Consider the following 15,980-nt stretch of genomic DNA (forward strand, 5'->3'; position numbering starts at 1 on the left):
CTAATCGTAATCTATTCTACCTCACGATGGCCATCATGTGCCCCTAGACGCCGCTAGGGGTTGGCAGGCAAGAGCAAGCACTGCTCACTCGAGACACGGCATCCCCGGTACAGGCCTTCTGAGCGTAGGCGGGGAGCACCGATACCTCCTTGATCAGGTTGGCAGTGTACCCGGCGCAGAACTCTTGGCTCTCCTCGAGGCGGCCCTCGACGCTGTTACTACGCAAGGCACGCAAGCAGTTGTCGGCGTTGCAGACGGGCGGCGGCGGGCACTTGAGGCTCGTCGGCTTGACAACAAAGGCGCCGCGTTCGATCGTGTTGATGAAGTGATGTCCGGAGGGGAACCAGCCGTACGACGACCAAGAACCGACAAACTCGACAATGCCGCCGCCGGGTAGGTTGTCATCCTCGGGGTAAATGTCGATCCAGGCGGCCTCACAGATGCCGGAGCCGGTAGGATCCGATGGGCCGACCGAGGACACATCGAGGAGGCTGTACCCCGAGCCGTACATCGACTGGAAAGCAATGCCGTCGCGGATGTAGAGATTGTGATCGATGGCCTTGGTCTTGTATTTGTAGATGCCTGTCTGCTTTGGGTTGGCGAGGTCGCGAATATCCCAGATGTAGACGACGGGGAACTGGTCCGAGGCTGGCCCTGCCCGATAGCGCTCGTCACGCTCATCGTTCATCAGCAGGAACTCTTGGTTGTTGACATCGGTGACCCATCCCTGGTGCGTGTAATTGACACCTTCGTATGAGGTACGCGAAATGATGTTGGTTGTGAACTTGTCCGAGACATCATAGATTGTCAAAGAGTCCTCGTTGTACCCGTAACAGATGTCCTTGCCATCATACCTCTTGTCGGGACCGCGATAGACGAGGCAGTGCGCATCGTGAACGTAGCCGTCGCCGGCAGCGCAGCCCAGTCGCTTGGGGTTCTCGACTCCCTCGGAAATGTCAAAGAAGATGAGGCCAGCAAGACACGAGTCGTTGCGCGGCTGCGCTCCAACCGCGACAATGTAGTCGAGCTCCTCGTTGACCACAACGTTGTGGCTGCGACCAATGGGGAGATCATTGGTGTATCCAGCGAGGTCACTGATGGCATCGTATTGCACGGGGCCCGTCGCTTCAACATCAATGTCGAGAAGTCTCGTCATGTCAAAGATCTGGATGCCGTGCGCGACAGCCTCGGACCCGATGACCATGTAGTTCTTGTATCCACGGAGCTCTCGCCAGTCAGAGATGGCAGAGACCTGGGGGAGGTGCGCCAATTTCACCATTTTGCCCTCGCTCGTAATCTCCACGAAGGTAGTGCCGTCCTCCTGGCCGATGGCGACAAATTCACGGCCGTCATCGGACACCCATCCCCAGGAGCCAGAGCCGGCACCAGAAGAGCCAAGGGCACCGTGACTGAGGAAGTGAGTGAGATCAAACTAGGGGGAAAGGTCAGTCAGAGAGGCTCAGGCTATGGCCGAGAGTCGCCGAAATTGGGCCTAACAAACATTGAAGCACCTGAAGGTGTTGTTGCGGTCCCCGGGAATCGCTTCAATCCAGCCGTCAACACACGGCGTGTAGCCCAGCTCGGGGTACTGGTCGCTGTTGCGCACGCCAGACTCCCTCTCCGCGGCCCACAGCTCCTGTTCTCTGATCAGCGTGGTGCATATCTATTGATCATTTTGAATGTCCATACCATTTTATGGTTCATGATCTCTTCATGGACCACGCCCGAATCGTAAAACTCAGCTGCCCTCGCTTCATCGACGGCCATCTCCTTGCCCATTGCCGCCGCCACGAGCAGGCCCAGAGAGGCGCCAAGTTGCACGATTGAGCGAGCCATGTTGTCAATCTCAAAGACGATACAACTAAAAGTGTCGGAGAAGAAGACGTTGGACGCGCCGTGCACAGTCAAGCCGCAGGGGAGAGACGTAAAAAACCACCTTTATATAATGACAAGCACCACAAGATCACCCTTCGACGTTCCACCCACTGATAGCCGTTTGTCTCACCTCCTCGCCCATGATTTCACTCCTTTCCCCTCCCGCCAACTCGCCAAGCACCGCAGCTGCCCGCAAAGACCTGCGGGTCTCATCGACGCAGCGGATCCTCGCCGAGCCCGTCAACCTGGATCGGGTAGGTGACCGTCGATGCGATAAACGCAACGCGTGGTCCTCCATTGGGCGCCGAGCCGGGCGATCGGCGGGAGCCAGCCCGGAAGTGGAAGGTCGCAAGTTCCGTGGTGCCTCTTGGCATTGCCAGAGTTCAAGACTCCCCCCTTCACGGAAAGGCTGGGGGGACGGGGGGCATGGGGCTCCTCGGCCGTGGGGTTCGCTCCGGGGGAATACGACGCCACCGCGGCAAGGGCCGATCTCGAGAGGAAACAAAGCTAAGAGATGCGTGGTCTGGCGGTGCAGTGCAGGCGAGACGGCGTTGCGTTGTCTGCGTGAGGGGAACCTGGTTTTTTTTTTTCGAGGCACCTTGTGGTCCCCGGTTGTCTGTACGCGCATGTGAGATTGAGACCGATCCTAGCCGTTGCCAGTGAAAACACAGCTCCCGGTCACAATTCTGGGGTTTTGAGCACAGGTCACTTGGGAACCAGTCGGCCTCGCGCGCTCATAGTTGTAGAGAGAGGTACAATTCTGCAATCTTCCATGTATTCGCGGGTTTGGTAGGTCTGAAATAGGAAATCAAACATGACGTATAAATGGTTCAACAAGCCCTCTCTGATGGTAGACATTGTGAGAACGAAACCGCAAATCACAGGATGAGCAGACTGGTTTCAATTGACAGCAATGGAACGCTATGAGCTTGTATTTCTCAGCCATGCCCGCGCTGGGTGTCTGACGTTCAACCTCCATGGTAAGTACATGACAACTGGGGCCGCCTGGGTGTCCCTTCCTCTCTCCCAACACTCTGTTAGTCATTAGGAAGCCCGGCTTCCACCCTCGTGCTTACACCAACCACCACTATGCGAAGCATCCGAGAACGTGGCCACTGGCGGTACTTGAACTAGAGCAGAATCATGAGGTTGAGCCATGGCTCTCCGCAGCTTGGAGGGCCCTCCGCAGTCCTTATATCCACGTTCTCGTAGCCCTCAGTCCCTGATCGGCCCCCCTGTGGGGTGCTCCGCAGGGCCACCTCACGACCAACATGGAACTCACATTCGTAGTCAAACCAGTCAAAGACTCCAAGCGTTTGGCAGCTCTGGACAAGGGAGCACAACGATGCTAAATGGCAGAACAGTAAGAAGCGCGTCGGCCTCGGAAGAAAGGCCCTCTCCGAGAAACGAGTGGCATGCTTTTCCAACGCTGAAAAGACGGCTAGAACGAAAGGTACACTGTACAGGAAACAATCACCGCCTTCGGTACGGGGACCTTTAGCTCCAAGGCATGTACGCTCGCTGGACCCAATAACCAGACGCAGCAGCAGAGAAAACAAAACAAAACCATGACTCCAGCCGTGCGTCCTGAAAAAGGCACAACGTTCAAGCCGCACAATCCATCTTGATGCCATGGCTAACCGCTGGTCCTCGAATCACGACACAGGACGAACACAGCTGTGCCACTAGTCCCAGAACGCCGAAACAAAAGCCTAGGCCGAACGCTGGAGCATCATCAAGGCCATGCACCACGTACGTCCTTCCGCCTTGAAGGATAAGGCACTTGGCTCTTTGATTCATGGTTGATAGATCTCCCGTGTCCCGAGAACAGGCTGCGCATGACGGCCCTACTCAATGTTGTTCAGCAAGCATCTCATTTTCAGCGCGAACCCCGTACCAGGAGAAACTCAAAGAAAGGTCGGTTTGAGGTTGTTGAGTGGAATTGGTGAGCAGCAAGAACCCGAACCAGGCCCTAGAAAAACAGAATTTCCCAGCCAGATAGCTGCGATTCCTGCCTCGGCGGCGCCCACTCCCTCACAATCACCCGGAATGAAAATCTCCCGAGTCTAGATTTCAAGTACTTGCGCTTCATCACATCGATCAAGCGTGTTGGGGAGCAGAGTGGTCAGCACAGCAGGGTAAGATAGCATCATGCGCGTCGCAAGTGAATTCATCACTAACGAAGATTCGCTTCGATCAAATATCTAGTACAACGGCACCCTATACGCATCAAAGTCGTACTGCCATGTCGCCACAGCCGCCGCGTCGCTGACACACTCGGCCTCGGTGCCATTGCCGGACCACATCGGCCGCAGGGGCCAGGGGCACAGTTCAGCATTCGTGCCTGTGTTTCTCAGCGTGTCGGGCGACGTCTTGCCCTCGACCCACTCGATGACCGTCTGCAGCGTCGTCTGCGGCCAGCCCCCGCTGGGCTGCGCCGAGTTGCTCCCACAATGCGCGCCGCCAGGTACGAGAAAGAGCCTGTAAAAGTCCTGCAGCTGCTGCACACCGTCCTCGTAGCTGACGTCCGGGAACATGACGCTGCGCACCGACTCGAAATAGTGCACCGAAGAGCCCGCCGGGATCGAGTCATCGGCTTCACCGTGCACGTGGATCACCTTGCCGCCGGCCGCCTGAAAGTCGGCAAGGTCTGGGTATGTCGTCTGCAGCGAGTCACCATACTTGTTCTGGCCCAGGATCATCCACTCCTTGAGCGTGTCAAATGTGACATTGTCGAGGCTCGGGATAGTGTTGGCGTCTTGCAGCTGAAGGTACCGCGCAACCCACTCGCCGCCGAGGCCCGAGATGCTGACACCCCACGTTTCTGTATCTTCGTCGAACGCAGTGGCGGCGTCGCTGAAGCTGGATCCGGGCTGAGGATTGATGTAGACGAGGCGCCCCTTCGAGTCGCGCAGGCCATCAAAGAAAGATTGCATCAAGGCCGCACCTTCAACAGTGACAGTGCCACTTTGCGCAGGCGTGGCACGCGACGGCATTTGTCGTCGAGCCAGCTCAGCGAAATCTCCACCCGAGCCTCCAGTCGTGGCCTCACACGAGTAAGCCTCGCCTACCATGGACATTGTATCAAAATGAAGCTTGCAAAGGTCAGAACGGGATACGACGCCGTCGGTCAAGCCGTCAAGAGGGTCGCAGGCGGTGATGGTCAAGTTGATCATCTTGTCGAGCTCACACGACGGCGGGAAGTAGTCGGCTTCGGTTTCCATGACGTTGAGCGTGAGATGGTTCACCTGCTGCTGTCCATAGCGAAAGGCAGGGGCGCCAATGGCAGCACCGTCAAACTGGTCGCCAAATCGCTGAAGCTGGCTCCACCCTTCGCGACCGCCTTCTGAGCAACCCTGATAGTAGGAGAAGATCTTTTCCGTGTCGTTTACGGCGTAGAGGTTGCGAGCGAACTCTTTGCCCAGCGTTGCGAGCTCGTGGTGGGCTTGGTAGCCAAACATGTAGACGGACTGCCAGTTGATCGTGTTGTTGGCGAGAAGAAAGACACTATCCCACTGGGAGTCAAACGACCCAAAGCCACCATCAGTGATGCCGGAGAGCGCACCGACAATAACGCCCGTCGGGATGTAAGCCTTCTGGGAGTTGATGGCGAGGCCGCCTCCTCCTGTGGACACGTATCGATTCTTGAACGCTTCCGGAGCCGGAGCCCAGTAGGTGACGTAGACGCGATCGCCATCGGTCATACCATCGTGCGAATAGGCGAATGTAATGTTGCAATAGTCGAAGGAAGCAGTCGGATACCACTCGCTCGAAGCGGATGCGTTCCTTACTAGTGTCGTCTCAACCGAGTCCGCATCGATTGTGAGTCCCGGGAAGAAGTCAGCAGCAGGTAGTGATGAATGAGCGAACGAGGTGGAGCAGAGTTCAGTAAGGGAGGTGGCCTGCGCTGCTGCACAAGAGACGGTCGAGGCGAGGGCCCAGAGGGCACACGCAAATTTCCCTGGAGAGGCCATGTATGAATTGAGGTTGCAGGCAGAAGAAAATGAGATAAAATACGGAATTGGGTATTAACTGGAGATACAAAATAAGTTTTGGCGACTTTGGATGCCACGAAAAGCATTGAACAGTGGCCTTATAGGCCAAGATAAACTGCGTGCTGCTTGTAGCGAACTTATCGGCAGAGGAAGGCCAGCCAGTCGGCTCACGATGTCGACGTGCGCATCTGACGTCCGAATACGCGTGGTCAGGTCCATCAGCCCCACGGCGTTCCTCTCAAGCTGATGCGTATGGCATTCTCGCGCCGCCCCTTGGCCCGGACGAAGTGGGGGTGATCGCGAACAAGCATCGACGGGCGGCATGCCGGGAGCTGCTCGCAACAGCCCCACCGCGCCCGAACTCAGCCCTTCGGTCTTGGTGGGGCTGTGCTGACCCCTGGCCTGACTCGACCAGTTGCTACAAGGGTCCAAAGATGTGAAAAGGCCGCGATCCCCCTTTGTGGTGCAAAGACAAACTGACTTGCGTCAACACGTTTCGTGGATCGGACGAATCTGTCGTCCACCCAATGTATCCATCATCGGCCGCCTATGCCGCCTCGATGGAAGAGTTGAACAAGGCTGATCGCATGCTAGGGATGCCAGGACAATGAATGGGCATGTCGTCGGTGAGATACTCGGATGCTACGACTCGAGGGCCTTCCGGCGTCCGGACCAGCATGTTGATCGACCTGCGGTACGTCATCCGTCCGTCTGGTCCTTTTAGCACTTGGAGATTGTGGTCAAAGTCGGCGGCGAAGATTCGCATCGCCTCGGGTGGGTAGGGGACATCGCGTTCCTCGACTGCGCGTACGCAGTCCTCCAGTGACATGCTGTGCTCCATCTCAGTGACGCGTCGGCCGACCCTGTACATGGTGCCGACATCAAAGAGCCCTTCCTTGGCCGCGACGGCGTTCCCCATCAACGTCAGCGCCTTGAGGCGGATTGGCAGGTCACGGCACCTGCTCGAGGTGAAGGACAGGATGGGCAGCAGGCCGGGTTCGAACGTGAAGCAGGCTCGTTGCGGCTGGAGCGATACCGGGGGGGCCACCTTGAGCGCTGCCGCCTCTTCTGCCAGTTCCATTATGGTCCGGAACGACTCGGTGTGTCTGTCAAACGACATTTCAGATCCTTCACCGCCAATGTCGACGAGGATCTTCAGCATCTCGTGCGAAGCGCGAAGGTGGCACAGAAGGCAGCGCTCGGCCGGGCTGGAGGCAGGCGAATCAAGCAGGGGCGTGATGCGATCGGACCACCGGTCGAGCGAGACCTTGCAGTGGGCTCGTAGAGCTGGATCGGGATTCAGGCGCGCTTGCCTGGAGCTGGGGCCCATCGGGGCAAGTTCGCGCGTGCGGTATTTGAGGTCACACAGGGATGCCTCGGCCTCCAAGACCGTGACAAAGGGGTGCGTATTGGCAAGATCGCTTGTCATGTCAAAGTCGAGCGGCAAGGCGGCCCCCTGGCGGAATGCTCGCGCGGCAAAGGGAGACGCGTGCAGGCGGCGGAAGATGGGCAGCAGGTGGTCTCGCGCCCAGCCCGAGCATCCCGACTCTGCGATGATGGCAATGCCATATCTGCAGTGGCGGATGACCGAGTCGATGTCGCCGAGCAGAAAAGCGACACATAGGTAGAGAACGCAGGTCAGGAGGACAAGACTCTCGTCCTGGGCGGCCTGGATATGGCGCAGAGAGGCATTGTAGTGTTTCAGCGCAAAGGGGTTCCCTGGCAGCTCACTCGTGATGCGTTTGCCGTTCTGGAAATCCTCGTGCAGCGAGCTGATGGCGAGCACAGCGTGACGTACGGCGGGGGCAAAGTGGCCGAACTGCATGACGAGGTGTGTCCAGAAGTATGCATCTTGGGGTCCGGACAGAACGGGACCGACAACACGGGCAAAGTATTGAAAGGCGCGGCCCTCCATCTGATCGTGGGCAATCAGTTGATGCGGGCGGTACCAGGCGAGACTACGCTCCTGGGGAGACCTCTGGTGCTCCATCTCGTATCCGGCACATTGGCGGCCGGTCGATGTGCATCGGGAGCATGCAGGCTTCGCCTCGTCGCATTTGATCTTGCGCTTCCTGCGGGCGTGGCTGTCAGTCCGGTTTAGGCCAGAGGCAGATCAGGTCATCAGATGATGCCATCCAATCCCTGTTATCAGATGGGAGACGGGCGGTGTTTGTCGGCGCCGCCATGTGGCATAGGGCTGAAATAAGGGTATACGAACTTGCACGTCAGGCAGCCAGTTCTGACCTTGGTACCATGGGCCATGGCCGGGTGTATGTGGGGTTGGCCCGATGGATGGCTCGGCACTCGGGACGTCTCCAAGACGCGGCGGGGGGGATCACGGCACACAAAGTCGTCGTGAATCGTGAATGCCTCGAGGCGGTCAGGTCAGTCCAGTCGAGAGAGGGACGGGGGAGGCGGAGACGACTGCGCGCGCGCGTTGTGTACAGGTCAGGAAGGTAACAAGAAAAAGAGGCGATGTGATTGGGACCGGCAGTCGATCAGGAACCCGGATAGATTTTCATCCAGAAGTCCGGACTCGAGTCGAGTCGAGCCAAGGCGACGGAGAAGGGGGATAAAGAGGATACTATGGCCTTCATGTTCGATACCCCTTGGTCAATGAGAGTCAAGAGTCAAGAGTCAAGGTCTGTTCCGGCAAGGTTAGCTTAGGTAGGTAGGTAGGTAGTCTGAAGGCAGGAGGCAGGAGGCAGGGCTTGCGTCGCGCTGTCCCCCCAAAGCCAAAGGCCTCGCGGCAGTGACGGACGACGTTTAATCTTCAAACCGGTGGGGCAGATGCGAGCCAATCGACGACGACAACACCCGGCAATTCGTCTCCACAGCACATCCACAGGCCCCTTCCCAGGCAAGCCAGGTCCTGACAGGCTCTGACAGGCCCCCCCACGAGCCTCTGTCGACCCTCGAAAGCAGTAAAGAGGAGCCTGCACAAGCCCCTACAGAGGCACAGCCTGCCGCTACTCCCCTCCAACGCTGCCGCAACGTAATCGGCAAACCCCTATGACGACTCCCTCCGAGGCCCTCAAGATGAGATGAGATTGTGCCGCCTCACCTGGGTTAGGTGCCCCAGACCATCAATGCAAGGAGCTATGACCTTGTCAACGTTTCTCTGGCTAGCCCCCACTTTGTCTTATGCTTATGGGTTGCACTGCAACTGGAACTGGACGAGCCATGTCGCGTGGGGAGAGCTAGGTACGCGCGGCTGCGTACTCGCACCCAACATCAGTACCAGTAGAGAGTCATTCCATCTGAGCCGCCTCAAGCTATCGTGACTCGCGTCGTCATCTCCTAGACATTTTTCCTTCTAGCCTCATCTACTTTTTTTTTTTTACCCCTCGTTGGCATTGTTGTTGAGCCGCAGCCTTTCTCGCTCGCATGACACGTTGGACTTTTGCTATCCCTGCCGGGATCGGAGCACATCTGTCCCACTTACAGATTGTTTGAGACGGATAAGATTACGAACAAGCATTCTTCTTTCTGGGTACCGTGTTCACCACATGATCAGTGAATCACGTCTTTCCAAGCCTTGCCCTCGCAGCCTCATACAAAGCCGCGATATCTTTCCGCCACTGCCCTATGTACGGACGTAAAATGCGTCGATCATAAGTCAGCAGCCCGTTGACCTCGCCCTCGACGTCGGTCGTCTGCGTCCAGACCCCGCCGCTGCAGGCGTGCTGCTCAATCTGCTGCCGAAGCTCATGAAGCAGGTCGCCTGATCGTTGATTGTACGCCTTGAGGTCCTTCACAATTTCGTACGTTTCATCAATGCCGTCTATGGCCTGCTTGACGTCCCACAGACTGGGGCCATGTCAGTATATCCAGGGCTCTTCCTCGAAACAAGACGCGGGGGAAGGTGGAACTCACTGCTCGATCGAGACATTGTGCCCGATGCCGCCGAACTCGCCCTGTAAGGAGACGCGGCGGGTGTCGTAAGGTGGTACGCCACACTGGGGGCCCGTGTAATGATGGTTGTCCTGGCAGGATCAGCACGAGACCTGACGAGATACGCAAACATCAGGCGAAACGAGAACTCACCGCAAAATCACCGAATCCGTGATCGAACCATCCGCTCACGGCATCAACGAGCCTTGTCGGGTCGAGGCCGCGTATGATATCGACCAGCTTCTCCTCCGGCCAGGGAGGAGACCGCAGCTGCCCCCAGCCCTCGTTATAGATGACCTTTGGAACACCGCGTCATCAGCTTTCTTCCCACATCTTCAGGGTTCGTTGTTGCTTACCCATGTGACAATGGAGGGGAAATTCTTGTGTTGCTGAACAAGGGTCTCTATCTGGCGTTGGTATTCTTCCTGCTGCGCAGCATCCGGATGACCCGTGCCTGCATCGTCTGGCGGCAAGCTTGGCATGTCTTGCACCACCATCAACCCCAATTCGTCACAGGCGTGATAGAACAAGTCAGGCTCAATCTTGATCTGCAGGACATGAATCTTAGGCGGGGCTCTGTGATTTGTGGTGCAGCTTGGGATGGCTTACATGCTTGCGCAGCATATTAAATCCGAGGCTTTTGAGCACGCGCAGGTCGTAAATGAGGGCGTCGCGGCTTGGCGGTGTGTAGAGGCCATCTGGCCAGTACCCTTGGTCTAGGGTTCCAAATTGGAAGATGAACTCGCCATTCAGGAGAGGTCGGGGGATTCCATCAACTACACCTCTTGAGATGCTGCGAAATCCAGCATAGCTGGATATCTGGTCACTGCCCATTGTGAGAGAAAGTCGGTACAGCACCGGGTGAGAAGGAGACCACAGGCGAGGGCTCTTGACCTGGACTTCGAAGGGACTATTGGATTGGCCCGAGCCCTTGACCACAAGCTTGCCGTCGGCATCGTAGACAGACAGCTCGACATGCGGGGATATCTGCGCTTGCGAATTGTGGGCAAAGACCACCACTGTTGCATGTCAGTTTTGTCTGGTCGAACGAGGCTTCGGAAGCCATCGACCAACATTTGCCATCCATCTTTGCTTCAATGTCCAGTTGTGTAATGTGATTGACCGGCACGCTCTCGAGCCAGACTTGCTGCCAGATACCCGAGCAGGGCCTGTACCAGATATGCCGCGGATTTTTGGATTGCTTGCCGACGGGGATGACATGCGGTTTCACGTCTGTAGGGTCATGAACGTGAACAAGTCTGTGGACACGTCAGCATGGCAGAGTCCTCAGATTACAGGTGTCAGGGGCTAGTCGTCGGGTATAGCCCGTAACAACAGGTTTTTATCATATGCCATGCTTACAAGTCGTTCGCCCCCTCTCGCCGCAGATGTCGAGTGACATCAAGACTAAAGCGAGAATATCCTCCGACATGGGAGCCAACACGTTCACCGTTGACAAAAATCTTGGCCTCGTAGTCTACGGCTTCAAAGTGAAGCATGACGATTTGCCCTTCCCAGTCTGCAGGGACCTCGAACGTAGTTGCGAACCACATCCGCGTGACGTTCAATTCTTGCAATCCGGACAGGCCGCTCTCGATGCACGACGGGATGAGGACCTCGCGCTCAAGAGGGCTTCCCGGGAGAAACTTGACGCCCTTCTTCTCCTCTGCCGGCTGGTACGTCCAGATTCCGTTCAGGCTCTGCCAGGCGTCGCGGACAAGCTGCGGGCGGGGGTGCTCGGGCCATGGGTCTGTTCCAACTTTGTAGGTCCAAGGCGTGTCGAGGGGCGGCTTTTGAATCTTGTAAGGGATTGGTTTGCGTGCATCTTGGGCGCAGGACCGTTGGGTGAAGCTGGCTAACCCCAGCACAGAGAGCACGAGGCAAGGCGTGAGGTGCATGGTGATGACGTGATGGGTCTGGTTGCGACTTGGGTGACCAGCCGGCAATGTCTGGCAGGCGATTGTATATCCCGAGCAGAGAACATGAAACGTGGTCAAGCTGAAGCTGCGAAAGTGATTCCTGTAGTTGTTTCTATGTATTCAATCGTGAGTTGAGCAATCCGGGCGGCAGTAGATGGCATGAAAGGGCGGTTTGGAGGTGCTGTTGCTTCTCCGCACGATCGCCGGCCGCCCGGTCGTAGCTGCCCTGCTGTTGAGGCATGCATGTCCAACGCAAACCTTCTGCCGCCATGTCTCATTCATGTACGGTCTCCCAGGTTCATGTCCTCGCCAAAACGGCTCCATTTCGTGACTGCATCCTGGAGACAAATACAGTCCCAAATGTTAATGAATACAGGCGAGCGAGCCAAGGAATGGCGCTTGAGATGTACCCAGTCAAAGCGAAAGGTATGACTATGACATGACAGAGATGGTGGATGGGAGGTACAAGGTTGGTTGGTATGGTTAGGTCATGGCCGGCACCGGATCAGTCATGGGGTAGTCCAGATCCTAGTTACCTTACTCACAAGCAGAGCTGAGAAGCCCGATGAAATGCCACTTCTTCTATAAGGACTCGCCATGGCATCTGCATGCTTGACATGGAGGGGGTTCGGAGAATTCCCGTTTCCAAGTACCGACGCGTTCATCAGCCACATTGCAGCCATCGTGGGGCATCTTGGGTCTTGAGGCTGATACACCAGCTGCCCCACAGCGACCTGCCGCGGACGGGTCTCCTTCCTCGTCCCTGGTACGTACATGGAGCTCAACATGGCCCGGGTGTGCCCGGGTCGACGAACATTTGTTGGGTGAAGCAGCCGGGAGCGACAAGCATAATAAAGCATCAACCCCCGACAGCACTCCGACAGCATTCCCCTCCCTATAAACTCGCCTGCATCCTCGGCTTGCTTTGCTCCATCCACCAGCCAATCGATCCCCCTCGGCTTGCGCGCACCCCGCTCGGCTGGTCACCATGAACGTCCTTAAGCACGCCGCCGTCCCAGGACGGTACGCCTTGGCCCGCGCCGCCGCAAACACCTCCAGATCGCAAGTCTGCACCACACGAACGCTGCACACGACCATCGCCAGGATGTCCGCCTCCACACGAACCGAAACAGACGCCTTTGGCGCCCTCCAGGTCCCCGCCGACAGGTATTGGGGCGCCCAGACCGAGAGGTCTCTGGAGAACTTCAAGATCAACCAGCCCCAGGACCGCATGCCGCCGCCCATCATCAAAGCCTTTGGCATCCTCAAGGGCGCCGCCGCCACGGTCAACATGCGCTACGGCCTCGACGAGACGATCGGCAAGGCCATCCAGCAGGCCGCCGCCGAGGTCGCCGAGGGCAAGCTGCTCGACCACTTCCCCCTCGTCGTCTGGCAGACGGGCTCCGGCACCCAGTCCAACATGAACGCCAACGAGGTCATCTCGAACCGCGCCATCGAGATCCTCGGCGGCGAGATGGGTTCCAAGACGCCCGTCCACCCCAACGACCACGTCAACCGCAGCGCCTCGTCCAACGACACCTTCCCCACCGTCATGCACATTGCCGCCGTGCTCGAGATGGAGTCGGAGCTCATCCCCGCCATCCGGAGCCTGCGCGACGCCCTGCAGGTCAAGGTCGACGACTTTGAGGCCAAGAAGATCATCAAGATCGGCCGCACCCACCTCCAGGACGCCACGCCCCTGACCCTCGCCCAGGAGTTCTCCGGCTACGTCGCCCAGCTCGACGCCGGCATCGCCCGCGTCCAGTCCTCGCTGCCCGACCTGCGCCTGCTCGCCCAGGGCGGCACCGCCGTCGGCACCGGCATCAACACCTTCCAGGGCTTCGCCGAGGGCATCGCCGAGGAGGTCTCCAGGATGACGGGCACCGAGTTCAAGACGGCGCCCAACAAGTTCGAGGCCCTCGCCGCCCACGACGCCATCGTCCAGGCCCACGGCTCCCTCAACACCCTCGCCGGCTCCCTCAGCAAGATCGCCCAGGACATCCGCTACCTCGGCAGCGGGCCCCGCTGCGGCCTCGGCGAGCTCAACCTGCCCGAGAACGAGCCCGGCAGCAGCATCATGCCCGGCAAGGTCAACCCCACCCAGTGCGAGGCCCTCACCATGGTCTGCGCCCAGGTCATGGGCAACCACGTCGCCACCACCATTGGCGGCATGAACGGCCAGTTCGAGCTCAACGTCTACAAGCCCCTCGTCATCCGCAACCTGCTGCACAGCGTCCGCATCCTCAGCGACGGCATGCGCTCGTTTGAGAAGAACCTCGTCGTCGGCCTCGCCGCCAACGAGCAGAAGATTGCCAGCATCATGCAGGAGTCGTACGTTCCCGTCCCTTTCATCGCTTGTGGTTCCCGGCATCAGCTAACCCGCACACAGCCTCATGCTCGTCACCTGCCTGAACCCCAAGATCGGATACGACATGGCCAGCAAGGTCGCCAAGAACGCCCACAAGAAGGGCCTCACCCTCAAGGAGAGCGCCATGGAGCTCAACGCCCTGACCGAGGAGGAGTTTGACACGCTGGTGAAGCCCGAGCTCATGGTCGGCCCCGCCGAGTACAAGCCGTGAGAGAGAGAGAGAGAGAGAGAGAGAGAGAGAGAGAGAGCTGAAAATTAGACGAGTGAACAGGAGAGGGCCGAGTGTATGAGAAATAGACGGAATTGTTGAAGATGGGAAAAGGGGGGGAAGCGGCATCACATGTACACCATCCTAAAAGCATCATGCCATGCGTCACGTAGCCAGCGGGGTCTTTGCATGCTTACTTTGCTGTGAATTGCCGAATCCCTTGAGCAGGCTTACACATATCTTTGAATCCTGCCTATTGTGATGTGAAGTGTCATGGGTTCAGTCATCCGTAATCGATATGTAATTCGAGTTTTGACCAATGCACTATTCCATGGTGACTACGTGCTACTCAAAATAGAGTGGAAGTTCCGGTATGCATCGTGAGATCTCGGCCAATTTTGGGGGCAAGGATATCCCATAGTGCTTCAAGCTAGGGAGATTGAAGTCCCGGCTTCCAGTTTCAGTTTTGATCTTCTTCCATTGTTAGAAGATAGTAGAATCTTCTTCCATTGTTAGAAGATAGTAGAATCTTCTTCCATTGTTAGAAGATAGTAGAATCTTCTTCCATTGTTAGAAGATAGTAGAATCTTCTTCCATCGTTAGAAGATAGTAGAATCTTCTTCCATCGTTAGAAGATGGTAGAGAACGACCAGAAGCGGAAGGTCAAGTACTTGCCAGCAAACTAGCTGCAGGCTCTTCCTTGCATCAAGGAGGACGAAGGATGCACACAAATTTCAGGGTCACTGCAAACAGCCAACAGCTGAGGACCCCGTGTCCCACACTATCATGACGATAGAACAGCGTGTACAGATCAAGACGACACCCGAGCAAGGCGTCAATAGCGTCGGGCATGCCAAGTCGAGTCCTCAGAGCCCATCCCCCACAGCCCTATTACCACTTGTCGTGGCGACGCGCCGCCGTGACCACGTGCTCACCCATGTCCAGTCTCTCAAAGAAACCCATTCGTGCTATCCACACGGGGACAGATGCTATCCACACGGAGAAGAGAGCAGGCATCGGCTGGGAACACCTAATCAGGACCTTGCGGGACCCCACGATACCATGCCCCCCCAGCAGGGAGTGGCCCCGAGCCAGTGATAGCTGTAAGAGGCCACAGCATGGCTCATCCATCGGGTCTCAGATCTCAATGATCTAGAACCCAGCCGCATGCGAGCAGATTCCCATGCCTGACGTAGGTGCCGCTCGTTGACCACCTCCCAAGCGTGGGCGCTCGAAGGGCTTGTCACGCACCGAGTTCCATGGCCTCAACACCACCACAGCCAACCCGCCCAAGCCCACGTCTCCAGCGGCATGGCGCAACAAGGCACGCACGAAACGCCAGCCGTGCCGACTTGCTCCCATCGGACACATCGAACCGTTGCCTGCAGCACCGAATCCCCAATCCAATAGCGCCAACGCCTTGCACAGCGTACTCCAGGGGTCCTTCTTCAAACGTCTTGGCGGGGGGCCGCTAACACCCCCACGTGCTCCAGCGGCTGGCCCACGACCCCCGACGACATGGATCGCGGAAGTGCATCCGCCCCCCTTTCCACGTGAGGGCGAGAGGTCGTGCTGGACAGCAACGCCATCTTCAAACCCCCAATCCTGTGTCCAGGGCGTCGCGCTCCTCCAATTGTGTCGACGCAGGCTGGAAGGGGGAGGGGAGGGAAGGGGCCTGACGCGATGGGCAGGCTGGAACAAAATGTGGTGCTGCCCCGCGG

The 15,980-nt window shown here is 57.6% G+C and overlaps 5 protein-coding genes across 5 annotated transcripts; 1 reads left to right on the forward strand and 4 right to left on the reverse strand.

Moving 5' to 3' along the window:
- Nucleotides 1–43: 43 nt before the first annotated feature.
- D7B24_000679 (uncharacterized protein) lies at nucleotides 44–1,836 on the reverse strand (the record flags this gene model as incomplete). Its single annotated transcript, XM_028634931.1, has 3 exons — nucleotides 44–1,432; nucleotides 1,502–1,636; nucleotides 1,690–1,836. 3 exons carry the CDS (start codon nucleotides 1,834–1,836, stop codon nucleotides 44–46), a joined length of 1,671 nt encoding a protein of 556 aa, XP_028498120.1.
- A 2,243-nt stretch (nucleotides 1,837–4,079) lies between these two features.
- On the reverse strand, nucleotides 4,080–5,849 carry D7B24_000680 (uncharacterized protein; the record flags this gene model as incomplete). The annotated part of the gene is made up of 1 exon (XM_028634932.1): nucleotides 4,080–5,849. The coding sequence occupies one exon, from the start codon at nucleotides 5,847–5,849 to the stop codon at nucleotides 4,080–4,082; it is 1,770 nt and encodes a 589-aa protein (XP_028498121.1).
- Nucleotides 5,850–6,417: 568 nt separating this feature from the next.
- On the reverse strand, nucleotides 6,418–8,132 carry D7B24_000681 (uncharacterized protein; the record flags this gene model as incomplete). Its single annotated transcript, XM_028634933.1, has 2 exons — nucleotides 6,418–7,942; nucleotides 8,089–8,132. The coding sequence occupies 2 exons, from the start codon at nucleotides 8,130–8,132 to the stop codon at nucleotides 6,418–6,420; spliced, it is 1,569 nt and encodes a 522-aa protein (XP_028498122.1).
- A 1,259-nt stretch (nucleotides 8,133–9,391) lies between these two features.
- On the reverse strand, nucleotides 9,392–11,662 carry D7B24_000682 (uncharacterized protein; the record flags this gene model as incomplete). Its single annotated transcript, XM_028634934.1, has 7 exons — nucleotides 9,392–9,680; nucleotides 9,747–9,856; nucleotides 9,918–10,061; nucleotides 10,121–10,312; nucleotides 10,374–10,783; nucleotides 10,839–11,023; nucleotides 11,127–11,662. The coding sequence occupies 7 exons, from the start codon at nucleotides 11,660–11,662 to the stop codon at nucleotides 9,392–9,394; spliced, it is 1,866 nt and encodes a 621-aa protein (XP_028498123.1).
- Nucleotides 11,663–12,671: 1,009 nt separating this feature from the next.
- FUM1 (fumarase fum1) lies at nucleotides 12,672–14,262 on the forward strand (the record flags this gene model as incomplete). Its single annotated transcript, XM_028634935.1, has 2 exons — nucleotides 12,672–14,014; nucleotides 14,073–14,262. The coding sequence occupies 2 exons, from the start codon at nucleotides 12,672–12,674 to the stop codon at nucleotides 14,260–14,262; spliced, it is 1,533 nt and encodes a 510-aa protein (XP_028498124.1).
- Between the last annotated feature and the right edge of the window lie 1,718 nt (nucleotides 14,263–15,980).

This window comes from Verticillium nonalfalfae (assembly GCF_003724135.2).
Source record: "Verticillium nonalfalfae strain VnAa140/NRRL 66861 chromosome Unknown scaffold_11, whole genome shotgun sequence".
Taxonomy (NCBI): Eukaryota; Fungi; Ascomycota; class Sordariomycetes; order Glomerellales; family Plectosphaerellaceae; genus Verticillium; species Verticillium nonalfalfae.